Raw genomic sequence first — 26,753 nt, 5'->3', positions numbered from 1 at the left:
ACACAGAAGCCAGAACAGATGGCTGAGCCCCTCCAGGGGAAGGGGGTGGGGCATGGGAGGGCAGAGGCAGCAGCACAGGGATCAAGCACTGACAGAGCGGCAGGGGTGGGGCGAGGGAAGGGGAGGGGGCTGACCACCCCAGAGGGCTCCTGCAGGATGGCACAGGGACTGAGGAAAAGTACAACAAAGGCCGGGCGAGGTCCTAAATGACCAATCAGCACTACCTTTCGGCACCAGCAGGCCACAATCTCCTTAGCAGGCCACCCCCAACAAGGAAAGGATCCGAAAATGGGAGAAAATCAATTGTTCCAAGACCTGTAGGTATTTCGAGTCTCAAAAGCTACACACTCCCATCAGTGTGCACACAGACGCACGGGCGGCGACTGACACCGGACGTGCATGCAAGCATGGCCACACCTGGGCGCCCCTGGGCCACCCCCCCTCCGTGGGACCACCCCCTGTGCTCCCCAGCAGTGACGTCCCCCAGGGCAGGGCAGCCTGACCGGCGCAGTGTCCCCAGCACAAACGGAGGAACACCGAGATTCACCCAGCATCCAATCAGAAACCCGGAAAGAGGGCCAGCAAGTTTCAGAAACCCTCGACTCCCATAATCACAAGTTGACTCCTCGACTTTCACACTCTGTCCTTCAGGGTTCCACACACCAGGCTGCAAAGATGGGAGAGGCCGACCGCAGCTCTTGCAGAGGCGGCGAGAAAAGGCTGACCAGCGAGTTGACAAACCCTCCCGGAGCCTCATAAGGAAGCTATTATTTGAGAATTAGGGGAGTCATTAGCTCTCGGATGGCAGCGATAGAAGCCCGTCCAGTCATCTAATGAACCCGTTTTAGGGGCTTTCTCCAGCCTGGGGACAAGCACCTAAATGGCTGTTGAGGCAGAGGGGTGGGGCAGGGCCCCCAAGCCTTGACTGCATCTCACTATCCTCCGACCCCAAGACCGAGCCAGCACCCCGTGGGGCCCGAGGGAACTTGCTGAATAAAAGCAGCTGACAGAGAGAGACACACCGACCAGAACACACTCTGCACACGGCAGGATCACTGGATTCCACCCAACAGAACCACCTTCTCACTAGTTTCATAACTCGGGAAACAGTTCCCCAGATGCACCTGAATTATTAACACAAAAGCATCCCCCCCACACCCCCGGCCCAAAACAGATGGGACACACGGAAGCGCAGTCCACGCCTCCCCCGACCCCAGGGGGAGGACAATCGCCCGGCAAAACCATCCACGGCGCTCAGGTGGACACGCACCCCATTCCACCTGGTGTCACCGTGCCCCCTGGGCGCGGACTCGGGCCCCCGCACGCTGAGGGGCAGGTCCCTTGCAGAATGAATCCGTCCCCCAGCTCCCACCGGGGTCGCGGCGGGAGCGACTCCACAACCGACTGCTCCAGAGAAGGGGGTCTCTGGGATGGCGATGGGGCTGCGAGGGGGAGGCACTGAGGGGACGCGTCGGGAAGCTGCGAGGTGCCCACCAAGTGGACACGTATTTTAATAATCATTTTAAAAATCCAGACTGCACGCTTATTGGAGGGGGCGGGGAGATAGGAAGCGAGTTGGGAAGCCGCGAGGGCGCGGGGGGCTGTCTCGGGGCGGGGGGTGGGGTGCAGCGACGGCCGTGTCGGGGGCCGCGGCCGGGCCGGGCAGCGCCCCGGTGACCCCGCCGGGAGCCCAAGGGGCGGAAACGCAGGCAGGGGCCAGCCGGGGCCTGGGATCGCCCGCTCCCTCGCGCTCGCGAGCTCTCGGTCTCTGCCTCGTTCTTCATTTTTTTTTAATTATCAGGATTGTTGTGAATAATAAAAGAGAAGGGCCCAGCCGGGCAGGGCCGGCCGGGCCGGGCCACCCACGCTGTCATCTTTTGTGCAGAGCCGGCGGGGACGCCCCGGCCCAGCCCCCGCGCGCGCCCCCGGGCCCGGGCCGGACGCCCCCGCCTCCCGCCCCCGGCCCCGCCATTGTCCGGCCGCGCCGCCCCCGCCCGAGGCCCGGCGGGCGCCCCCGGGCCGGGCGGTTAACGCCCCCAACCGCCTCGCGGGCCGGGACAAAGCGCGGCGGCCGCGGCCCGAGCAGGCCGCGCCCGAGGCCTGGGCCTCGCGTCCCGGGCGCCCGCCCGCAGCCCGGGGCGCGGCGCGGGGGCGGCGGCGGCGGCGGCGGCGGCGGTGGCGGCGGCGGCGGCAGGGCCCGAGCTCCGACGCGGCGGCCGCCTCCCCGCGGGCTCACCTGAGGCGGCGCGCGCGGCCCGGTCCGGAGCAGCGGCGCGCGCTCCCCCGCCCTCGGCGTCGCACCCCCAGGCCCCGCTCGGGCCGGGCCCCGCTCGGTCGCTGGCGGCCGAGCCCTCCGCGAGCGCCCCGGGCGGGGCTTATGAGGCCGCGAGCCAGCTCCGCCCTGGCTCCCATTGGGCCCCGAGCCCACGCCCGCACGCCCATTGGCTACCGCTGACAGCTCCGCCCCTCCCCTCCGCCGGGCCCATCAACATCGCACGGCCCGCCCCCCGCGCGCCTCGATTGGGCGGGCGCCGGCGCTGGCCTCAAGTCCCCATTGGCTGAGCGGCCGGGACACGCCGGCGCCCACCCACGTGCCCGGTGACCGGCTCCGTTTTCATTGGAAGCGGCGCACGCCAGCCAAGACAGCCGCTACCAACCCGACGGCGGCTGGGCCTCGGATTGACAAGGGCGCCTCGGGGACCGCCCAACGACCGCACGGGGACAAGTGAGCATTGGCTTACGGGGTGAGCCCGAGGCGCGGACTGGCTGAGGCGAATGCCAATCAGGGCCCGGGCCCCGCCCCGCTTATCAGGCTGCGACTGAGTACGTGAGACCCAGCACAACATCAGCACCCGGGCCGAGAGGGACGGGGAAGGGGTTCGAGACCCGTGGCCGGAACTCGGACGCAGAGAGCCCCAGTTCCTTAAGTCCTGACGTGGGAAGCAGCTCCCGAGCAACCCGTTCTGCAAAACAGGAAGGAGAACGAAGAGCTGGAGAAATAAAAAGTCACGCGGCAAGCGTCCCTCGTCTGCCCCCCAAAAAGCCAAATTTATTTCCATCGCGATCAACCAACCTTTGCAAAGCCTCAAGGCCCACCGGGTAGTTCGGTGCGCTCTCCCGAGTTCCCTAACACCAAGGTTCCAAGCTCACCTGGGCCCCACACCTCACTGGAACCTGGCTGGGCCTCAGTTTCCCCCAGGAAGTGGGTGAGATGGTGACACACAGGCACACGCTCACCGACCCCCCCGGCCCCTCCCCAAGAGACGTTGCGAGAATGAGCGGGACGCCGCACACACAGGGCTCGAGCAGGTGGCTTCATCATCACTGCTTGTGCAGTAGGCAACAGTGGGGTGCATCGCGGGTAGCTCGCGGGCAGTCGTGTGAACTGGCAGCCGGGCGTTTCCCAGTGACATCAATGCACCCACACCGTAAACCGCCCCCAGGAGGTCAGGCACCCTGAACAACCCCCGCGGAGGTCCCGTCTTCAGCGCCCAAGGTGTCGCTGTCCACACGCATCTACAGGGTACCAGCCCCGTAATTTGGGGCACGGGACACTCCGCAGCACTTCCAACTGTGGAGCAGTTTAACAAGAGGGCGGTCTCCACGCAGTGCCCTGGAATGATCCCCTACACACTTTCGTGAGCAAGCTGCAACATGGTTCAGAATTCGGTGTCCACTAACCTACCTTAGGGAGAAGACACACGGGGTCCCGGGTCATATGGTCTCCAAGAGTTCGCATCTGGGACAATGCACAGAGAAAGGTCACCCGGGCAGAAGGAAAAGGAAATCTTTGGAGAGAGGAGAGAGCCACACCAGGAGAAAACGTAGTCGGTGGGGACTTGAATCTGCTCAGGGAGATTGTCCGTTCTCGTGGGACCATATTCATAGACTCCTCCTATAGTTAAAATTTAACTTTAAAAATGGGAAAGAGCATCTGCCCCCAAGGAACTCCCTAACCAGTGGGAAAGACAAATGTCCTTTGATCACGGTAACACAGTATCTGAGGTACAACAATGGAGGGTCCCCCCCCCCAAAAAAAAAAAAAAAAAAACACAGGCCTTTTGCTCTCCTGTAAGACGGTCAGTTCCAGGTATTTGGAGAACAGAGACTCAAAGAAAAAAAAAAAAAATTTTTTTTTTTAATTGGAGCACCTAAATAGGTATCAACTTTCTTATTTTCTCTGGGGATACTTCTTTTTTTTAAAAAATGCCATCTCTTGTGTAAAAATTGTACATTAACAATTGTAGAATCCAGAGGTGCCTGGGTGGCTCAGTGGGTTAAGACTCTGCCCTCAGCTCAGGTCATGATCTCGGTGTCCTGGGATCGAGCCCTGCATCGGGCTCTCTGCTCAGCAGGGAGCCTGCTTCCCTCTCTCTCTCCCTGCCTGCCTTTCTGCCTACCTGTGATCTCTGTCTGTCAAAAAAAATAAATAAAATCTTTTAAAAAAATAAAATAAAACACCAATTGTAGAATCCAGAGAGTGGCTGTTTATTTCAATTCAACTTTTCTGTTTGAAAGTTTGCATGATAGAATGTTAGGGAAGGGGCACCTGGGTGGCTCAGTAGGTTAAAGCCTCTGTTTTTGACTCCGGTCATGATCCCGGGGTCCTAGGATCGAGCCCCTCATCGGGTTCTCTGCTCAGCGGGGAGCCTGCTTCCCCCTCTCTCTCTGCTTGCCTCTCTGCCTACTTGTGATCTCTGTCAAATAAAAAAATAAAATCTTTTTAAAAAATAAAAATAAATAAAAATTTTAAAAAGAATGTTAGGGAAAAAGTACAAGCGTTGCCATTTAGTTATAAAAGGTCCTATGCAAAGTAGAAAGGACACAGGATTTTCAAATGGGCAAACTCTCTGGAGGATAAATCAATTGGGTTTTCTCCAGGTCTTTGCAGACTGGTACAAATCTAATGAAAGGCTGGGACTGGGAGGGCTAGTACCCCTCCCTGAACAAGCCTCGAGCAGTCCAGGGCCAGCTCACTTTGTTTTTGAAGATTTTATTTATTTTAAGGAGGGGGCAGAGAAAGGGAGAGAATGAGCCAGGGGAAGGGGCAGAGGGAGGAGAGAGTATTTGTCAAGCAGACTCCACACGAAGCCGGACCTGGGGCTCACTCTCACCACCCTGAGAGCTGAAACCAAGAGTCTCGTTCAACTCACCAAGTCACCAGGTCGCCCAGAGCCAGCTCATTTCTAACTGGTCACCACCTTCCCCATATGGGCAAGGTGCTGAATTGAGCCTCCTCTCCCAGACAGGCCAGTCCAATGCATAGAGATGCTTGGAAAGGTAAACTCCTATGTGCTTTAAAAATGCATTTTTAGGGGCACCTGGGTGCTTAATGGGTTAAAGCCTCTGCCTTCGGCTCAGGTCATGATCCCCGGGTCCTGGGATCGAGCCCTGAATCAGGCTCTCTGGGGCCTGCTTCCCTTCCTCTCTCTCTGCCTGCCTCTCTGCCTGCTTGTGATCTCTGTCTGTCGAATAAATAAATAAAATCTTAAAAAATAAATAAATAAAATAAAAAATAAAAATGCATTTTTAGAAGTATACATGGAGGAATTCTTTTATTTAGTTACTTTTAAGTAGATTCCTCCCTGGGTATAAAGCCCGACTCTGGGCTTGAGCCCATGACCCTGAGATCAAGACCGGAACTCAGATCAAGGGTCAGACACTCAACCAACTGAGCCCCACAGGCGCCTGTGGAAGAGGAATCCTGACCGTCCATTTCACTCCAAGTACATATCACTAGCCATACATGTAGTAGGTTTCCTATTTCTTTTTTAATCTTTTTTTTCCCAAAGATTTTATTTATTTGACAAAGATCACATGTAGGCAGAGAGGCAGGCAGGGGTTTGGGGGGGAAGCAGGCTCCCCGTGGGGCAGAGAGCCCGATGTGGGGCTCAATCCCAGGACCCTGGGATCATGACCTGAGCCGAAGGCAGAGGCTCAACCCACTGAGCCACCCGGGTGCCCCCGGTTTCCCGTTTTTGAGCGCACACACACAAACATACGCACACCAGCCCACACCTCATGTTTGTTTCCTAAAGCGTTAGTCACTTACAAAATGAACTGAAATGAATAGAAAACCAGCCCAGGGCAGTATGTATAACAGCACTGTCCTCACCTTGTGTCTAAATTTGTATACACCTGTGTAAGTGCCGTGGCTGTGCCACAGACCTAGGTGAGCCAGTTCCCCTCCTCTCAACTGCATAATGGCTAGGAGTCAAAACTGTGTTAGAGGGCTCCGTTGAGACTGAGCACCGTGGTGCCGGGCATACAGGTGCGCAACAGGTGTAAAGAAAGCCTGACCAGGTGAACCAATTTTATAACCTGGAGTGGGGGCACCTGGGTATCTCAGTCCTTAAGCATCTGCCTTCGGCTCAGGTCACAATCCCAGGGTCCTAGGATCGAGCCCCACATCATGCTCCCTGCTCTGTGGGAAGCCTGTTTCTTCCTCTCCCACTCCCTGTTTGTAGTCCCTGTCTCGATATCTGTCAAATAAAGAAATAATATCTTGGGGAAAAAAAAAAAACCTGGAGTGGAGGAAAAGATGGAGCATGCTGTACATCAAAAAATCAGCTGCAGGGCGCCTGGGTGGCTCAGTGGGTTAAGCCGCTGCCTTCGGCTCAGGTCATGATCTCAGGGTCCTGGGATCGAGTCCCACATCGGGTTCTCTGCTCAACAGGGAGCCTGCTTCCCTCTCTCTCTCTGCTTGCCTCTCCATCTACTTGTGATCTCTGTCAAATAAATACATTAAAAAAATCTTAAAAAAAAAATCAGCTGGGTGGATTTATTTAGTTAGTTATTTTTAAAGATTTTATTTATCTATTGGACAGATATCACAAGTAGGCAGAGAGGCAGGCAGAGAGAGGGGGAAGCAGGCTCCCTGCTAAGCACAGCGCCCAATGTGGGGCTCAACCCCAGGACCCTGGGATCATACCAGAGCTGAAGGCAGAGTTTTTAACCCACTGAGCAACCTAGGCTCCCCAGCTGGGTGGGTTTAAAAAGGCAGTTAATCCAGGGGCACCTGGGGGGCTCTGTCGGTTAAAGGGCTGCCTTCGGCTCCGGTCTTGATCTCAGAGTCCTGGGATCGAGCCCCGCATCAGGCTCCCTGCTCAGTAACAGAGTCTGCTTCTCCCTCTCCTTCTGCTCCTGCTCTCCCTCTCAAATAAATAAAATCTTAAAAAATAAACAAATGAAAAGGTGGTTAATCCATCTGATGGTATATTATTCAGCCTTTAAAAGGAGTAAAACATGGACACAGGGAGGAAACCAGACACAGGCCACACAGCGTGTGATTTCAGCATGAAATGTCCAGAACAGGTTCATCCACGCAAAGGTAGGGCTTGAAGGGGCTGGGGTCTGGGGGAGTGGCTGGGAGAGGGGGCTGATGGGGATGGGGTTTCTTTTTAGGGTGATGAGAATGTTCTACAACTAGAGGTGATGGTTGCACAACTCTGAATATACTAAAAACCGGTTAACTGAACACTTTAAAAGGGTGAATTTTAGGACCCGGTGAAGTATCTTTCAATAAAGCTGTTACATGACAATTAAAAAAAAAAAAAACAAAACCCAAACCCTATTATAAAAAGAAACATGCCCTAACGTTGAAATGTTTTTCTGCATAGCAATGGCAAAAATGCCCTTCTGGGTTTTGCTCATTTTAAGTCACATTGTTCTTAACTCTCCAAATGAAACATCCAAAAAGCCCAGTCTCAACAAGCAACCCACCTCCGTGTGTTCTGTCCCCAGGTGAGGGCCTGCCTGGGGACATTGGTGGCATTTCCTCCGCTTGTCATAGCTGGGCACCCTTCCCGTTTTTATTTCCCGTTCGCACTTGACGTTTCCTTGAGACAGAATTGTCTACGGTACAACTGGCTCATTCAAGAAGGGCACAACTCAAAGGACTCTGGTACATCCCCAGATGCGCGCAGCCATCAGCAAACCTAGAACATTCTCATCCACCCCACGAAGCAGCCCCGCTCGCCCCCAGGAGGCTTTCAAGGGCACACTTGACACATGTTAAAGGACCCAGAGAGGCAGAACTTTCTCCTTACTGTGAACTCAGTCCTGCCCGTATCGTTACTTCACCGGCAGTAAAAGGTGTGGGCAACAGGTTGATGTGAAAAATCATGTCGGTGAATGCAGCCGCTCCCTTCCCTGGAGCCCACCGTTAAACGGGCCTCCCTCTTGGCCTCGGAACTCTGCCCAAACCAGCATTTCACATTGTCGGGACTCACCCCGCCAACACCCTTGGTGCCCACACATCCCCCGGTTGCTGATTCAAGCCGATCTCGCAATGGAGATTGGGGGCTGTCTGTTTCCTCAAATGTTAAAAGTGGGGACAGTGCCACTCCCTTGGCGAGCATTAAGGGACCCCTGGCTCCAAGCTGGAAGGTTGGGTTTGGCCCTTGGCCGGTAAAGGTCAATGCTGGACGCCTCCTGAGTGACACTTAGGGCTGTGGCATGACATCACGTCTTCAATCTGTCCTGTCCTGAGTGGGCCTGATGCTGCCCGCGAGCAGGGGACAGAGCCGCACCTGCCTGGTGGGCCCCAGAACGACTTGTGAACAGAAGACACAACCCGGTACATCTGTAAAAGGCATTTATTCTGAGAATCTAAAATCTGGACAAAGAACATTGAACTTTTTAGAAAAAGCCTACACGGGATTTTGTCATTTCTTCCTAACACATTAACAAACCTAATAACAAGTAGGAAAGAAAAACTTTTAAAACGGTATCACTCCGGTCTGTCTGCAGTTATGGGATTTAAAATATTCCTGTTCTATTGAGGTAAAAGCTGCAAACTTTGGTAAAGTTAGGAAAAAATAAAATTCAACAAATCATTCCCCAAAAAGTACAAAACCAAAAAAGGAAAAAAAAAAAAAAAAAAAAGAACCAAAAGCAAAAAACACAACCAAACCCTAAGTTATAGCTTTCTTGGTACATATACAATAACTACAAAAAAATTTCATTCAAAAAAGTACTTTAAAAAATCCCCCTCTTAAAATTCTCGGTTAGTGAGCTGACCAGTCAGTTGAAAGGATCCATAGAAATGAAATCACCCCCCAAACACTCACCCAGAATCAGGAAGTACTGGCTAACCCCAGTTTGCAGAATCTGGCTGGCATTTTCAACAATTCAGTGCTAAAAGAGAGCCCCACGTTTACAACAAAAGAAAGACCCCAAGGCACTTGAACATGGCTTCGAACGTGTGCTTCTGTGGTGCCGTAGGCAGGCTGGCCCTTGGCCACGCGCCCAGCCCCGGCATCAACAGCCCCGGTCCCCCAGCCCCCCGCACACCCGGGCAGAGGGCTCTGCGTGCAGGGCCACAACACAGAAGCAGACTAGGAGGCATGGCTTCGGGACAGGCGTTCAAACCCGTCGGCCGGGGACCTCTCCTCTTCCCGGCGGGGGACAGCAGGGCCACTACTGGGCACCGCCGTTGCTGGATTTTGGGCGGCAAAACGCGGTCAGGGAGATGTGCTCCTTTTCAGCTGCAGGGGCCAGAGCCACACACCTTGGAAAGATTGTTCCAGGCGGCCGGGAGCCTTCTTGCTCGGCGGCGGCGGGCACTTCTGGGAGCTTGGTGCTGGGGACAGAAGCAGCCATCGCGCCAAGGCGGTTTTCTAATTCCATCTTCAGAAAAAAATTCCATTTTTTTATTTTGCTGATGAACTGCAGGCTTGGTTTTTGTTTTTGTTTTTTTTTTTTTAAACCCAAATAAAACACTGAGAAGTCCAACTTGCTTTCTCTGAGCCGCAATACAAACTCCTGAAAATTTATAGGTTCAAAAAGAAAAAACAAAACGAGACAACCAGGAAGACAAGGCTTTTTAAGGGAGTGGAGAAGAATCTACCTGTTTAAGTTAAGCCCACTAAGAACAAAATAGGGGGCGGAGACCCCTGTGACACGTTTTTTTAAAAACTGCCGGCAAGAAGTGCTCGAGGATCATCGGCCATTGCCATAGCCGGGGAAGAGCTGGTTGAGGGCGGCCTGCAGCGGCTGGTTCACCTGCATGGCGTAGCTCCGGCCAAGGTCGTAGCGGCATGCCGGGCAGCTGAACACCTGGGCCCGGAAGGATCTGTCCAGGCAGTCCTGCAGGAGAGTGCGGGGTGAGAACACAGTCCCTGTCCCACTGTCCCCCGCAGTCACTGTCCCACTGTCCCCCAAGCGACAACCCCCAATCCCACGTCCCCCAGGGCACTGGGCAAGTGGCAACCACTGACCCCACGTCCCCCAGGTACGGGGCGAACAACAGCCACCATTGCGGAGTCCAGAGGCCCCTCTCCCCCGACCCTGGGTCTCACTTTCTACTTCCAGGCTGGCCTCCCTGGGGCTCCTCGCAGGCCCCAAGCGCATCCTGACCTCCAGTCCTTGGCACGCGTAGCTTGTGCCACCTAACAGTTTGTCCTCTGGCTCTCCTATCACTCATGCCTCGGCTCAAGTCACCTCCTCGGAGGGCCCTTCCCAGGTGACCCTGGAGTGTCAGAAGCAGCCTTCGCCCTACTTGTCTCGAAGTGGCACCTTCCACCTTCTGGAATCACCTCGTCCTAACAACATCCTTTTTTTCTTTTTCTTTTGAAGATTTTATTTATTTGACAGACAGAGATCACAAGCAGGCAGAGAAGCAGGCAGAGAGGCAGGCAGAGAGAGAGGAGGAGGCAGGCTCCCTGCTGAGCAGAGAGCCCCATGTGGGGCTCCATCCCAGGACCCTGAGACCATGACCTGAGCCGAAGGCAGAGGCTTTAACCCAATAAGCCACCCAGGCGCCCCCCTAACAATGTCCTTATGTGAAACAGGCCAGACACCCCCACCACTTGCAGCGGGCTTGCCGACCCTGCCACATACTACGTGCTCAATAAACCTGTGCCAGTGACAGGACAGGATGAAAGGCCGGCAGGATCTCTGGCCCTGAGCCAGACCTCTGGGTTCACATGCCATTCTCAACCGTGGCACAGCTGGAGAAGCCAGCCAGGTGGGACTAGAGAGCGAATGGGCAGGCAAGCCCTGGACAGCCAGCTTCCTGCTCGCGAAAACAGGGAAGGCACCACCACTTGGCAAACACTAGGCAGGTAGGTGCCCACATCTCGAGGGCAGCATCGGGAAACAGGGTGAAGGTCAACCGTGCCGAAAGCCTGCCAAAGCCACAGCACACCCAACCACGGCGCACGGCCGTGGCTCCTGCTCCCGTCTGTAGAACTCAATTCCTTTCCCAACAGTCCACAACCTTGATCCCAGAGACTGAAGACCATTCTTTCCACTCAACACAACTAAGGCTCAGGGCCACGGTCACAAATCGGGCTCTGAACTGCTGACACCCCAAGTGTCCATCTCCACACCTCAATGTTATTCGCCCTTAAAAAGAAAGGGAAGGGGCGCCGGGGGGGGGGCTCAGTCAGTTGAATGTCTAGACTCGGGTCCCAGCTCAGGTCTTGATCTCAGGTTTGTGAGTTCAAGCCCCATGCTGGGCATGGAACCTACTTTAAAAAAAGAAAAAGGGGGGCGCCTGGGTGGCTCAGCCGGTTAAAGCCTCTGCCTTTGCCTCAGGTCATGATCCCAAGGTCCTGGGATCAAGCCCCGCATCGGGCTCTCTGCTCAGCAGGGAGCCTGCTTCCTCCTCTCTCTGCCTGCCTCTCTGCCTACTTGTGATCTCCTTCTGTCAAAGAAATCTTTAAAATCTTTAAAAGAAAAGAAAAAGGTGGGGGAATGGATCCTGACAGCTGCACGACGACATGGACACTGGGCTCAGCAACAGGAGCCAGACCCATGACTCACCCCGCAGGACACCACTCCCAGGAGGTCCCCAGATGAGGCCCATCCACAGAGAGATGATGGGAGCTGGGGCAGGGGGTGGGGAGTCCGTGCTTTGTGGGGACAGATTCTCTGTTTGGGGAGATAGAAAGTTCTAGAAACGGGTGGTCATTGGACAGAGTCAGTGTGCTTCACACCGCTGAGCTGTACACTCAGAGACACTTAAGATAGTAATTTTTACTTTGTGGGTATTTTACTACAATCAAGTAATTTTTTAGTAGAGTAGAAACAAAATCAAGTGCTAGGACACGTAGGCCAAAGCCGTCTGCCTGTGACCACTCAGGGGCTGAGTTTCTTGCGGTGACCAGGGACAGACACAAAGGCCAGCAGCCCCTTCTTCCATGGCACCCATGCGGGCTCTGCTGAGACGCTCAGTACCAGACTCCCCACAACCCACGCAGTTTCTGTGGCCTGACCCACCAGCTCTGCCATGGGTGCCGTCTGTCCGCACCCAGCCCAGACTACTGTGGCACGGAGGCTGGCCAGGAAGGGGTTGCCTCATTTCTCTTCACGAGGCACGGGGGCTCCTGGGTGGCTTTCCAAGGCCACAAAACCCCTGCTCGGGGCACGCGGAGCTTCTGTCCTGGGCCACGCAGCGGGGCTGCAGGGCCCGAGGACAGAGAAGGGAAGGGCCTGACCTGCCGCACTGGGGGATGGTCACAGAGCCCTGGCCCTGGTGAGGCAGCGGACACAGGAGCCTGGACCAGGATAACCCCAAGGCGAGAAAGGGGGCTGGCAGCTCAGCGAGGCGAGGACAGTCCATTACGCCCCAACTATCTGCCTGCACTGCCCACAAGTTCCTCCAGACCGAGCCTGACTAGAAAACTACCAAAAAGCCATTTTCCCCACTCACCAGCACACCCAGCTGTGCAACTCTGCCTCCCGGTGATGCAGGGGGCAGGGTCGAACCACTGCTCCTCAGGACACCCCCGCAGAGCGCAACCCACCCCAGCATCAGCACGGCTACAGAGGAGACCTCGACCTCCAACCCCCCACCCCCCTTCTCTCTTCCAGTCCAGCCCTCTTGACTGACAACCCTCCAGGCCCTACTTCCCAGCCCTCGTCCCCTACAGGCCCCCACTGCTCCAATATGCATGCCTGTCCAGGCTTCTGTGCATGCCATTCTGTCCCCCACCTCGAGATTCCACCTCCTCTGGGAAGCCCTCCCTCCCACTCCTCTAAGAGCCAAACATCTCAGACCTCTCCAGCCCAGGCCACGGCATGCTCAGTCAATGTTTGTCACACCCAGACCTCAAGCTAGGACTGCCACCCACCCTCTCCCGTCCTGGACCCCCAGCCATCTAGGAGGCCGGGGGAGAACGTTCTGGAGACAGGAGAACCAGAGACCACTCCTAAGGCAGGTAGTCTATGACCTGCTGGAGGGACAGGCAGAGGACCAACGTGGCTTAAGGTCCCAGGGAGGTGGGCAGGAGGAGGACAGTGTTGTCTGAACACCACCCCCCGCTCCGGCCCGAGGCCGCCCCCACACCTTGCACACGTTGTGCTGACACACGGTCGTGATGGGCCGGAACACGAGCTCCTGGCAGCAGATGCACTGGAACGCCTCCTCCACTTTACTCAGGAACTTCTGGAACTGGAGGAGAGCGTGTGAGAGCGGACTGGAACCCCCTGTGACAGTGTCGGACCTGGTGCCCCTCAACCCTCCAGGGGCCAGAAGCAGCTCTTGCCCATGTGAGGACAAGAAACACAGCCCAGAGGAGCGAAGGCCAAGGCCCGAGACAAGGTGACCAGGACCGAGAGCCCGGAGAGGACGCCAGAGGTAACAGGCCAACTCCAAGGTGGGAAGGGTCTGTCCGGAGGAAGGCACAGAGAGCCCATTCCCCCCAGGTATGGGCTGTGGCCGGAGGACACCAAGCTGGCAGCCACCCATCTAGGTCACGCATCCTGCTCAAGGCAGAGGAGGATCCAGAAGAGACAGGCCTGGTTCAGCAGCTCAGAATGCTGAACACAGACAGACCTCCTGACCCAGCGGTCCCATGCAGGGGACTGTGCTTGAGGCGGGGAAGCTGCGATGTTCACCGCCCCCCACTGTGGCTCAGCACCGCGGTCCCAGCAGGGGTGCATGCCAGCCTGTGGCCACCAGTGCCCACCCACAGGTGAATGCACACACCCAACATGGTCCGCCCCCATGCCAGAAGGTTACTCGGCCTTAAGAAGGCAGGGACCCTGACCCCTGCACGAGGGGAGCGGGCCCCGAGGACAATGAGCTCAGGGAGAGTGGCCAGACCCAGAAGGACCCGTCCTGCAGGACCTCACTCCCAGGAGGGCCCCGAGGAGTCCCGTCTACACAGACGGAGAGGAGAGGGTGAGAGCCAGGGGTGGCACAGGGAGTGGAGAGTCCGTGCTTCACGAGCACAGAGTCTCTGTGTGGGGAGATGGAAAGTTCTGGAGACGGAGGGTATGGGGTGGTCACAGGACAGGGTGAGTGTGCTTCCCGCCGCTGAGCTGTGCGCTTAGACACGTGGCAATGGGGAATGCTTTCTATTTCACCCGTAAACAATGACAAGGGGAGAGGACGTCCAGGCCAGGTAGGGGTGGGGGTGGCAGGCACTCACCGTCCCGTCTTTGAGCGACTTCAGGATCTCACTCCACAGCTTAGTGTTGCTCTGGTCCTCCTTGATGAGGCTGCTCTGCTGGGCCGTGAGGCTGTAGGGCTCTACCTTACTCTTCTTAGGGGTCCCTCCCGGGGACCCAGCGCCAGCCCTGCCACCTGCAGGGACAGAACAGAGCGGGTGAGAGCGGGCAGGTGGGCAGCCGGGCCCGCACGCAGGGAGGCTGCCCGCAGAGACACCCACCTCCGGACTTGGTCTTGCGCTTGCCCTTCCTGGGGGACGTGAAGGTCCCCTCCTCCTCCATCTCCTCCTCGTCCTCCTGGGCCTCTCTCTTGCTGTTCTCTTTCTCCTTCTCCTTCCTGGCCCGGGCCTCCAGGTAGCCTTCCGGGTACTACAAGAGGAGGGAGTTGGCCGTGAGGACCACTGGGCGGGGGGCGTTCCCCCTTCCTGCCCCCTCCCTCGTGGACAGTTCCCCCCCCTGCCCAGCCCACACTGGCGCCTCCGAGACTTGGACTCCTCCTCCTGACTCCGCCTCTAGGGAGCTCTGGGAAGTGAGCCTCCCATCACCCAACGTACCAAGGAGAAGAGGGCTAGGGCGCCCCGTGCACCTGATGGGGCAGAGGCGAAGCGGTGAACAGGGCAGGAACAGAACATGCTCGCCGTCAGATCTGGCGACTAAGAGCGTCTAATCGTTCTCCTCACTGATTCGTTTAGAGGTAGGCAAGCTCTCCCACGAGGGGCCAGGCATCAGCCCTCCCAGCCTCAGAGCTCCGAGGTAGCCCAGAAGCCGGCAGGGCTCAGAAGGGAATGGACCAGTGTGGCTGGGCCTCCAGCGAACGGATTTACAAAGACATGGCCCCAAGGCCTTGGCTTCCCAACCCAATTTTGAGGAGTCTGGGGCCCCCCCAGGGTCTAACAGGCATTACTTGAGGAAAACCCCGACTCTGAGGCACCTCCAATCACGGGAGATTTCTCCAGCATGTCATCTAGAAACTGTCCAGCGTCTCCGGCAACACAAGTGTGACGTCACTGACACCCCCACCAGAGGCTGGCAGCTCCCATCCCGCGGCTATTTTTCTCCCCTGTTCCTTAGCTTCTGAAATTCTCCATGGTGCACACATCAAGTGCAAGAGACAACTTCGTGACCCCGGGGGGAGGCGCTATCTGATTCTCAGTAGCAATTAAGATTCCTTAAATAGTCCCACACTGAGTTACCAGCTGTGAAGAGACTCGCCATAATGAACAGAAATACCATAATTATGGGGCAGAAAGGGCGCGCCGCACACCGGCGGAACCCTGGGAGCTCTAGCTGCTGCACGGAGGGGAGCGAGGGCTCCGGGGGAGCGTTCCTCCCCACATCCCGCTGGTTTTTTGGGTTTGCCCCTGTGCACCTGGAGGCGGCATGAAGCCTAGCAAAAAGGAAGAACCCAGAGGCCACGTGGATGTCGCACAAACTCCTCCCAGAACACAGGTCTAACAAGGAGGCCTGGCTCTCTACCCTCAAATTATGAATGTGAAGACACCACCACCAGCTGCCCACCACCTAGGTCTACTGGGTGGGGGCAAGGGGGGCGGGGACCAGCTCGGTGCCTGGGAATTCATTTAAGATCACAGGAAACCCACGAGTTTCGGGTCAAAAAGGCAAGCTCCCACGGTCCCCAGTGACTGGCCAGGAAAACCGGGCTGTGAGCAGGACAGCGTGGGGCCTGGGCTGTGGGGCAGGAGGCTCCGGATGGGCTGGGCCTGGGCGCACCTGCATGGTCAGCCCCAGCTTCTTGATCCGGTCCTTCCCTTCCTTCGTCCAGGGGCCAGGTTCAGTGTCATCCCTCCGCAGGAGATAGCGCCACACCAGGAAGCCAGACTTGCCCTTCTCTGGCCAGTACCGCACCACCTGTGGGGAAGCCCAGGGGAGGTCGGCGGGGGCAGGGCCGGCGGGGGCGGGGCCGGCAGGAGGGCGGGGCCGGCAGGAGGGCGGCCATTCACCTTGTAGATGCCGTCGTACCGGTTGCCCTCAGCAGGGGCGTACTTGCTGTGCTTGCGACCTTTCACGTTGCGCACCACCCGCACCGGTTTCCCGGACCGCCAGTCCTTGGCCTCGGCCCCCTTGCGGTCGTTGATGGGGGCACTGCAGTTCAGAGCCAGCGCCCTGGGGGAAGAATCACTGTGGGTTGGATCCCATCTCCAACCACCCAAAGGAGAGCCTCTCATTCTCACCCCTAGAACCTGTGACTGCGACCTTCCTTGAAAAGTGGGTGACCGCAGATGCGTTCAAGCTCAGAGGAGATCAGGGGGCACTAGTGTGGCCCTAAAAGCAACAAATGGTGTCCTGCTAAGGAAGGGTTAGTGGAGGTATAGGAACGGGGGAGAAGGCCACATGAAGGAAGCAAAGGCTGGAGGGACACCGGAGACCACCGACGGCCACCAGAAGCTGGAAGCAGCAGGGAGGATCCCCCTCCAGAGGTGTCAGAGGGAGCACAGCCCAGCCCACCCCTCAAATTCAGAGTTTGGGCTCCAGAACTATGCAAGAGTAAGTTCCACAGATGGAGGTGTGCGAACACGGGCAGGGCCTTCGCACCAAGGGCCACGTGGGCCCCGGGACTGGCAGACCAGGGCTCAGGCTCAGCACCTCCTTCGGGACCACTCCGGAGCCTCGCCACTGCTTCAATTGTATCTTTGATAACCTGAGTTGAACTTAACTTTTCATGGTCATTGGTGCTCTGCACTCTTCTTGTGAATGACCTGTATGTCCTTTGCTTTTCTTCGTTTTTTTGTTATTGATTTGCAAAGCTCTTTATATAGGAAAGCCTAACCATCATAGGTCATGTTTGCAGCACACCCACCCCACAAATAGTCTGCCTCTTCATTTTACATATGGGTTCTATTGATGTAATTTATAATATTTAAGTTATCAAATCTCCAGCTTTTCTTTTGGCGTCAGAATGCTTTTTGTGCTTACAAAGTCCTTCCCCATCCTGTGGTCTGGGGTCAGCAATCTCTGGCCCGCTGCTTCGTTTCGCAAATAAAGTTTTATTGGAACACAGCCATGCACGTTCATTTATGTGGGCTTTGAGGCTGCTTTTGTGTTGTGATAGCAGAGTTGAGTGGTTACAACAGAGGCCTAAGGGAAAAGTTTTCTTTAACACATCTGACGGACTCACGAGCCTTTAGCAAACAGAAGGGAAGAAATGGAGCTCATCATCTCTACATTCCATCACACTTGTAACAGGAATCTGAACTTCCTGACCATACACCCTAAAAAAGACCCAACCTTCTCCCCGTGTAGCTGCTGGAGGATAGGGCAGAAGCCTGCTAGCAAAGAAAGGAAACCTGTTTCTGCAAACCTGTTGGTGTTGGTGAGCTTTTGGTCACAAGACTGTTCTGCAGTCCGCTTGTTGCCAGAAAGATCTCGACCACCGCTGCCTGTGTACGTGAAAGAGTTTCCGTGGTCCTGAAACAGACAAGGAGGCCAGGCTGAGCCCTCCAGACACAGGAGAGGAGAGACTTGGCCAAAAACTACCCCGCACACACCTATCGAGAGGACAACCCTCAAAGACACAGAATGAGGAGAACCCGGGCGTCCGTGTGCTAGCAGAAGGAGACCAAGCTAGCGCAGCCGTGATGGACCACGGTACCGAGGCTCCTCAGTACATTAAAAACAAGTTACCGTCCGATCCAGCAGTCCCACTTCTGGGTCTATACCCAAAAGAAGTGAAAACCGGGCCCTGAAGAGATGTTTGCCTACCCATGTCCACAGTCACATTATTCACAAAAGCTAAGTGTGGAAATAACCCCACTGTCCATTGGGAGATGAAGGATACACATGGTACAGTCCATCTACACAACGGGACACGATCCAGCCTTAGAAAAGAAAGGATCCTGACACCTGCCACGATGGGGAGGGACCCTGAGGACACTGGGCTCAGTGAGAGGAGCCAGACCCAGGACACATCCTGCAGGACCCCACTCCCAGAGGAGTCCCGTCCCCAGAGGCAGAGAGGAGACGGTGGGAGCCAGGGCTGGGGCAGAGGGTGGGAGTCCGTGCCTCATGGGGACAGAGTCTCTGTGTGGGGAGATGGAAAGTTCTGGAGACGGAGGATAGGGGTGGCTGTACGACAGTGGGAGTGTGCTTCATGCCGCTGAGCTGTGCATTCAGAAATACTTGAAAGAATAAATTTTATGTGTATAGAATTTTTATTTTATACATAATTTTTTAAAAATCTGGAACAGCTCCCCCCACACTCACCACGTCATCCTCATATCCCCCAGCCAGGACCAAGGAATAAGCCCCATCGTTGCTCCGGCCGTGGATGCCCGCCACATGAGGTCGATGGACCCCCGACTCGCTGACCTGCGCAAACCACCAGGTGATAAATGGCACCTTTGGGACTGGCTGTACAGAGCAGCTCAACCCAACCCTTCTGGCTCCCACTTCCAAAGCCAGCGGCCTGACTTTTCTGCCGAAGCCAATCACACCTGTTCCGAGAGCCCCTCCCCCAGAAGCCCCAAGTCTGATCCACACCGTGGAAGGACCTGGCCTGAAGTCCAACCTTGTCACCTGCCCCCAGGGTGGTCCTTGCCCAGGCGCAGGGGCTTCTGGGAGGCCAGTACCCGTGGGCCCGGCCCCAGAGCCCAGGAAGTCGGGGGGTACCTGGACTCTGAACCTCCACATGGTGCCCACAGGGATCCCCGGGATGGGTCCGTAGTGGTTGGACGGGACGATGGTGCACTCCTTGGTACGCCCCACGCACGCCATGCCCTGTCCGTCCGGGACCAAAGGAAGAGCAGAGTGAGCGCATGTGGGGCAGGAGGGTGGTGGGGGCGCGGGGCGCGGGGCGGCCTCACCTTGCCCCAGTCCCGCTGCGAGGAGGACGTGGCTGACGCCATCTTCGCCTTCTTCTTGCTCTCTTTCAGCTTCTCACCCGCCAGCACCACCTCACTGGCGTCATTCCGACACTCGGGGCAGTACCTGTGACAGCAGGGACGTCACCTCCTGTCCCTGCCTCCCGCCCCCGCGCCCAGCCATCCTGCACGGTCCGGGGAAGGGAGAGCATTTCAGTCTAAATTCAGGAATATTAAGCAGGAACCCAGCCGCCCCCGATCCCCAATCGGACGTGCTCAGTAGCCACGTGTGCCCTGACAGGTGGCACAGAGCTAGAACATTCTGCTGGACGCCCAGACGCTCGTCCCTCTCCCCCAGGCATCTCACAGCGCTGCCCAGCAATGAAGGTAAAGCTCATCTGGGGATACCGGACACCCCCAGGAAAACTCGACGGGCAGCGAAGAGCCCGTCCGCTCACCACTCGTCCTCCTTGGGGATGCTGCTGAGGGGCGGGCACAGGCAGTAAATGTGGAAAGCCATGTCACACTCGTCGCACATGAGCTGCTTGTCGGGGTCCTGCTTGCCCCCGCACAGGTGACAGGCGCACACCCGGCAGGTCTTGTTCTCGTCGTCCTTGCAATGCTTGCACGAGGGCCCGCTCTTCCCTGGACGAGGGAGGCGGGGCTCAGCTCCGGCGGTGTCGGGACGGGGAGCCCCCACCCCACACCCGACGGGGGAGTCACGGAAAGACAGGATCGGAACTCACTTCTCATTGGGTTTTCGACAACGGGGCTCCCCTCGCCCGGAAGCTCGATCTTGAACACCTCGTCCACGAAGATGATCCGACAGTCATTGAGCGAACCACCCCTGTGAGGTAGAAGCCATTAGAACACTCCAGCTGGCCAAGCTAAGGTGCCTCAGCAGGGAGGACTCTGCCACCTCCCACGCTGCTCAGAGCAGAGAAAACGCCTCTGGTTCTATCTAGTTTTATCAAGGCCTCTCACATTCATTGAGCTTCTCCCCTTGCTGGTTCAAGTCCTACTAAATCAGAGACAAGACCAAGACAATGCATAAACCCCAGTTTCATCACATGCCTTTGAGACAAGAATTTCTAACCTTTCAACAGGCAGCCATGACTAAACAAGGCCCCATACACAAAACTGAAAGGTGAGGTCTGCTCAGTCTCCTTGTATCAAAATGCAAAACTCCTCCAGGTTCAAGTGACGGCCAGGGGCCAACCCCACATCTCCAACAGTGTCCAATGGCAAGCCAGTGGAGTCCCAGACACGTGCCACCTGTGTCATTCTGTGTTTTCCAACCACCACGCTGAACGAGTAAAATCAGGCAGAATCCATGCTGGGCTTTACGTAATCTGATACTATTTCCACGGGTCCTAAGGTACTATTTCCACGGGTGATGACTAGGACAGAACTAGGAATGAGCTATTTCGCATTCCTGCCCAGCACCAAGTCCCTGACCTCCAGTGTGCATTACACTTCCGGGTCAGCTTGGCCCGAGCCCGCCATATTTTGAGTGATTGACATCATGAGTGGCCGAGGCCACGGACCCGGGCTGCACAGGCACAGACGATCCTGCCCGCTCGCGGGAAACCCTGGGGACAGAGGCACAGAGGACATGGCGCCACAGGGCGTGGAAGGCAAAACCCAGGCGGCAGAGAGTCTGTGGGACACACAACCTGGCTTCCTCAATAAATAACCTGGTAAGGAAAGGGGGAAAGAGGAAAGGACGGGAGACCTGAAGAAGCAAGTGGCTTAAGTGCTACAGATTGAGCTGACTGAAGTCTGCGCAGGCTCCGTACACCCAACTAGCCAAAAGGTTACAAAAACAAGTGAGGAAATTGGAAAACAAATCAGTGACTGAATAAGTCATTAAGAAATTATGACCAGGGGCACCTGGGTGGCTCAGTGGGTTAAGTCTCTTGCCTTTAGCTCAGGTCGTGATCTCAGGGTCCTAGGATGGAACCCTGCTTTGGACTCTCTGCTCAGCAAGGAGCCTGCTTCCCTCCCTCTCTCTCTGCCTGCCTCTCTTCCTACTTGTGATCTCTGTCTGTGTCAAATAAATAAATAAATCTTAAAAAAAAAAATTATGATTAAGGCATAAAGACTTAGGGGCTCCTGGGTGGCTCAGTGGGTTGAAGCCTCTGCCTTCGGCTCAGGTCATGATCTCAGGGTCCTGGGATCGAGCCCCCCATCGGACTCTGCTCAGCAGGGAGTCTGCTTCCCCCCCTCTCTCTGCCTGCCTCTCTGCCTACTTGTGCTCTATCTATGTCAAATAAATAAATAAAATCTTAAAAAAAAAAAAAGGCATAAAGACTTAAAATGAGGGCTCCTGGGTGGCTCAGTGGGTTAAAGCCTCTGCCTTGGGCTCGGGTCATGATCCCAGGGTCCTGGGACCAAGTCCCCACATCGGGCTCTCTGATCAGCAGGGAGCCTGCTCCTGTTTCTCTCTCTCTGCCTACTTGTGATCTCTGTCAAATAAACAAATAAAATCTTTTTTTAAAAAAGACTTAAAATGAACACATAAATTAAAAAAGAAAAAAAAAAAAGAAATTATGACATCTTTACATTGTGACAACATTGTCATAACTGTTTAGGTAGAGTCACTTTAATGAAATGACTCGTGGAGCACCTGGGTGGCTCAGCTGGTTAAGCCTCTGCCTTCAGCTGAGGTCATGATATCAGGGTCCTGGGATCCAGTCCCGCATCATGCTCCCTGCTCAGTGGGGAGCCTGTTTCTCCCTCCCCTGATGCTTGCACATGCTCTCTCAAATAAATAAAAACTTGACAGAAATAAAGAAGAAATGAATTGTAAAGCATGTATGGATAGAATGAATCAATGCTTGAGAGTCACCTCAGTACGACAAGGCTGGTAGCACTCTCCTGTGAAGGAAAATCCACAGAATCCACTGCTGGCAGACACGCCCTTACAGGATGAGGGAGGGAGCTCCTCAGGTAAGAAATGATACAGGAAGGAATTCTTAGGAGCAACAGAAGAGAAACAGAAAAAGCAGAAAAGTGGGCACATCTGACAGATTATCCTCTTTAGGAGTTCTGCAAGACACAGGGGAGGACTGAGATAAAGATCTGAACTCCGTCTGCTACTCAGTGAGTACAAACGGACATAAGTAAGGATGGGTTTCTGGCAAAAGGGACAACCAGTGGGTCGCATGCTTATGGTAAAATCCAGAGGAACCGCTAAAAAACCTATCCACAGCGATACTCAAAAGACAGTATGCAAATCTGGACAGAATCCTAAAATGTGTTTAGGTAACCCATGGGAACGATGGAAAAAGAGAAACGGAGGAAACAAACAGAAAACAAATGACAAACTGGCAGACGTTAAGTCGTAACACACCAATGTTCACCTCGCGGGAATGGTGTGAATGTGCCGATCAAGAGGCAAGATGCCAGGATGGATTAAAAAACACGCCGGTTATGTGCTGCTTCTAAGCAACTCACTTCAAATCCAACTACACGGGTTGAAAGTAAAAGGAAAGAAAATACAGCCTGCAAACATTAACTTGAAAAAGCAAAGCAGGTGTGGACAGACACACAAGCACCTGGGAGCCAGGACACCACTAGACAAGAGGGAAATCACAACATGATGAAGTCCCTCAGCCGGGAAGACAGAGCTGCCCTGAACGTGTGTGCCCCAGACACTGATTGAGGCCTAGCAGAGGCAGACACCTCCACAGTGAGGGTGGGCACGCTGGCACCCCTCAGCACCTGACGGGGAACCAGACAGACAATCAGCAAGAATCAGAAGGGAGCACCAACAGGCTCTAACAGATGGAAGTAGGACACTCTGCCCAACAGCAGAATATCCTGGTTTTTCCTCAAGCAACTGCAGAATATTCAGCAACTTTGACCCTACCAGGGGCCACAGAAAAAACCATAATAATAATAAAGTCAAATTAGAGATCAGGGGGTGTCAGGGTGGCTCAATGGGTTGAGCAACTGCCTTTGGCTCAGGTCATGATCCCAGAGTCCTGGAATTGAGCCCCGCATCACAGGAGGAAGGGTCCCTACTAAGCGGGGAGCCTGCTTCTCCCTCTCCCTCTGCCTGCCTGCTGCTCCCCCTGCTTGTGCTCTGTGTCAAATAAATAAAAAACCTTAAAAAAAAAAAAAAAAAGAAATTAGGAATGAGTAACAGAAAGACAATGCAGAAGTCTCTAAACACTTGGGAATAAACACAATACTTCTAAAGAAGCCAGGAGCCAGAGAGGAAGTCTGGAAGGAAAAAAAAAAAAAAAAAAAAGAATGGTGAAGAAAAAGAAAAATACAACATAGCAAACTTTTACATGGAGAGGCGTGAAGACAGTGCTGAGAACTAAATGTATAGCGCTAAGGGCAGGCGTTAGGGAGGGGAGATGCCGCAGATCGACAGCCTAAGTTTCTTATTACCTCAAGAAACTAGAAAAAGGGGATGCGCAGGTGGCTCAGTCGTTGAGCATCTGCCTTTGGCTCAGGTCATGATCCCAGAGCTCTGGGATCGAGCCACACATCAGGCTCTCTGCTTGGCAGGAAGCCTGCTTCTCCCTCTCCATGCCCCCTGCTTGTGTTCCCTCTCTTGCTGGTCTCTCTCGGTCAAATAAATAAATAAAATCTTAAAAAACAAACAAACAAACAAACAAAAAAAACATAAAAATAAATTTAAAGGAAAAAAAAAAGAAACTAGAGAAAGAACAAAATCAACCAATAGAAAGAGGGCAGAACATTTAGAAGATGAGGGCAGAGGAAAACAAGGAAAAAAGAGAAAAGAATGAAAGAACACACTCGTTCTTCATTAACCATAACGTGGCCGTAGCCTGGCCTGAGCCCCAGAACCTTGCCCCAACACCTGCGTAGGTCTCCACCCTGGTGTCCCTGCTCCTACACTGCCCCCTGCAGTGCATTCCTGTCTAGGCTGCCACAGCTAGAATTCTTAATTGTAGGTCAAAGCCTGTGGCTTTGCTCTAATGCTACCAATGCTCAATGGTCCAATGCTCCAATGGCTACCAGCAAAAGAGAAAGAATGCCAGTTCCAAACCTCTCTGGACCATGCTGCTTGGAGGCTCCCACAGTCTTGATTCTTCTCCCCCTCCACTCCACCCCACTGGCTTCCTTGCTAGAAATGCACCAGGCATGGCCTGCCCCAGGACCTTTGCACTTGCTGTGCTTTGCTCAAGATGCTGTTACCCAAATATCTGTGTGTACATATGCATTATACACATGATGGAATGTTACTTGACCACAAAAAAGGACATCCTGACACCTTGTGGTGGATGGACTCTGAGGACACCAGGCTCAGTGAGAGAAGCCAGACACAGGAGGGCAAAACCTGCAAGACCCCGCTCCCAGGAGGTCCCCAGGAGTCCCATGCACATAGAGACAGATGGTGGGAGCCAGGGCTGGGGAAGGGGTCGGGAGTCTGTGCTTCATGGGGACAGGGTCTCCATGTGGGGAGATAGAAAGTTCTGGAGACAGAGAGTGGGGATTACTGCACAATGGCTTGAGTGTGCTTCATGCCACTGAGTTGCACACTTAGAAGTGGTTAAGGTGGTGAGTTTTCTGTCATGTATATCTACACAGGCACATGCACATGTAGAACAGGGCTTGGCAAATACCTAAAAGGGGCCAGACAGTATTTTTGGATTGGTGGGCCACACAGCCTCTCTTCAGCTACTGGACTCTGCCCTTTTAACACCAAGGCAGCCACGGGTATTCAGTGAAGAGATGGGCATAGCTGTGTGCCAATAAAACTTTATTTGCCAAAACAGGCAGAGGGCTGGATCCGGCCGCAGACTGCACTTTGCTGATCCCGGATGCGGACTGTATCCTACGTGCGCTTTGCTTCTGTGCCTGTTTATGCTAGCTTACGCACAGGTGACAGGAAGAGAGAGGTCTCCGGAAAGGAGAAGTGGGTGACCAAACGAGAACGAAGAAGGGAGAACGTTCCTTCAGTACTGCCTGGATTTTGACACTCTGGGATTATTACCTATTCACCAAATTCAGAACAACACAACAAAAACCTCCACCGTCGGAGCCTGGGGTTCAGAGACCGTCGCCCAGGCGGAGGGACGTGAGAGACGGAGGGCCTCCCCTCCGGGGCCCCGGCTGGACAGCGCCGGGGCCGCGCCACTCACCCGAGCCGGACGTTGGCGTACAGCTCCCGCGCCGTCCGGGTCTCGCGCTTCCGCACGATCTCTGCATCGTACCAGAAGCCACGCTCCTTGGGGTTGTCCGGGTTATAGTTGAGCATGACCTCCTGGCCCACCTCGAGCTCCTGCCACTTGAAAATGTGCCGGGCACGGGCCCGGACGTCCCGGGAACTCATCTGGACCACTCCGTTCTCCGGGTAGCTGGGAGGAAACCCGCACGGTCATGAGATCCCGCGGCACACCCGACTTCATTCCCTTGACGGCAGAGGTGCCCACACGAGTGCAGGTTACTTTGGTCACAGTGGCTCGTCAAGTCCCCACCCCGAGGAGCTCAGCTCCCAGTAAGGAAAATACCCAGGCCTAGAAGACACGTTCGAATTACAGGTGTTGTGGGTTGAACGGTGTCCCCGGAAAAAAGACCTGCCGGGAGTCCTTACAAGGAGGAGGAGACACCAGGGCAGGCTCTCGCGGCCCCACAAGGGAAAGCCCGTGTGAGGACAGCGAGAAGGCGGCCGGTCTGCAAGCTGGGAAGATGGGCCTCACCAGGAAGCAACCCGCCAGCACAGTGAAGTGGAGTCCCAGCCTCCAGAGCCAGGAGATGTAGCCGCCCAGCCTGGAGTCACCTGTGGTGGTCACCCGAGCCCGTCCCAGACCTCTTCCACGTGCAGAGACACGGACCCGTGTGCCCGGCACACGCTAAGTGCTAAGTACTTGCACATGCCAGAAAGGGACAGACGACAAACTAGATCTAGAGAGGCCTCACGCAGCAATGACGCATGGTAGGGACAGAAGAAGTCAGGAAACGGGGTGGGGGGAGCGCATCTGCAACTAGCTGTCCCCGAGGAGGGGGTCCCCGTGAGGTCAGCCCTCTAGGGGTGGCCTCCTGGGTCGTTATATCCTGTCATGCCCTAGCCGGTGCCGAGCTCCAGGGCCCATGGACACAGCCAACACCGCGGCCTGTCCAAGTGCAGCAACACTCACTCGTCATATTTCACGTGATAAATGACATCGTCTTCCGGCGTCGAGCTGGAGCTGCAGGGCTCGTCCGAAGACGGGGCCTTCCTCGTCACCCTGACCACCTGGGCCTCAAACCACGCCCCCATGTTCGTGTCCCGAGCGTCAACATACTCATTGGCCTGCCGGGAACCAGAAAACACTCATCCAGCCAGAGATACCCAACATGTCGGACCAATAACGCGGACAAGAGGCTGCTTGATTTCCCAGGGGGCCGGATGCTTCAGGATTGGGACTCAAACCCAAATGACTATAATAGGATTTCTCAGCCATGACCCTGAGGATTCTCTGGTTCTCCTTCCATTGGGACGGGCAGAGAGAGCCCCACAAAACCCAGACACGATGCATGCCATCAAGGATCACTAAGGGACGCTGGATCACT

General features: G+C 55.2%; 2 protein-coding genes across 4 annotated transcripts in view; both read right to left on the bottom strand.

Moving 5' to 3' along the window:
* The window catches only part of KDM4B (lysine demethylase 4B), a 130,002-nt gene extending 127,644 nt beyond the window's left edge, over positions 1-2,358 (bottom strand). Inside the window, exon 1 of the mRNA XM_059159572.1 lies at positions 2,237-2,358. The gene's annotated coding sequence lies outside the window, so the exon portion shown is untranslated. The remainder of the gene's footprint in view (positions 1-2,236) is intronic.
* A 6,221-nt stretch (positions 2,359-8,579) lies between these two features.
* UHRF1 (ubiquitin like with PHD and ring finger domains 1) overlaps positions 8,580-26,753 on the bottom strand; it is a 28,977-nt gene continuing 10,803 nt past the window's right edge. For all 3 annotated transcript variants that reach the window (XM_059159563.1, XM_059159564.1, XM_059159565.1), the window contains 14 exons: positions 26,339-26,493; positions 25,343-25,558; positions 19,964-20,064; positions 19,676-19,862; positions 19,221-19,344; positions 19,027-19,134; positions 18,622-18,726; positions 17,720-17,826; positions 16,362-16,524; positions 16,132-16,269; positions 14,622-14,769; positions 14,382-14,536; positions 13,295-13,399; positions 8,580-10,089 (listed from right to left, as the gene is read on the bottom strand). In XM_059159563.1, coding sequence (XP_059015546.1) covers positions 9,943-10,089; positions 13,295-13,399; positions 14,382-14,536; positions 14,622-14,769; positions 16,132-16,269; positions 16,362-16,524; positions 17,720-17,826; positions 18,622-18,726; positions 19,027-19,134; positions 19,221-19,344; positions 19,676-19,862; positions 19,964-20,064; positions 25,343-25,558; positions 26,339-26,493 — 1,959 coding nt within the window. In that variant the 3' untranslated portion in view covers positions 8,580-9,942. The remainder of the gene's footprint in view (positions 10,090-13,294; positions 13,400-14,381; positions 14,537-14,621; positions 14,770-16,131; positions 16,270-16,361; positions 16,525-17,719; positions 17,827-18,621; positions 18,727-19,026; positions 19,135-19,220; positions 19,345-19,675; positions 19,863-19,963; positions 20,065-25,342; positions 25,559-26,338; positions 26,494-26,753) is intronic.

Source organism: Mustela lutreola, chromosome 2 (assembly GCF_030435805.1).
Source record: "Mustela lutreola isolate mMusLut2 chromosome 2, mMusLut2.pri, whole genome shotgun sequence".
NCBI classification, from domain to species: domain Eukaryota; kingdom Metazoa; phylum Chordata; class Mammalia; order Carnivora; family Mustelidae; genus Mustela; species Mustela lutreola.
Note: the sequence above shows the minus strand (reverse complement) of the source record. Positions and strands in the feature narration are given on the sequence as shown.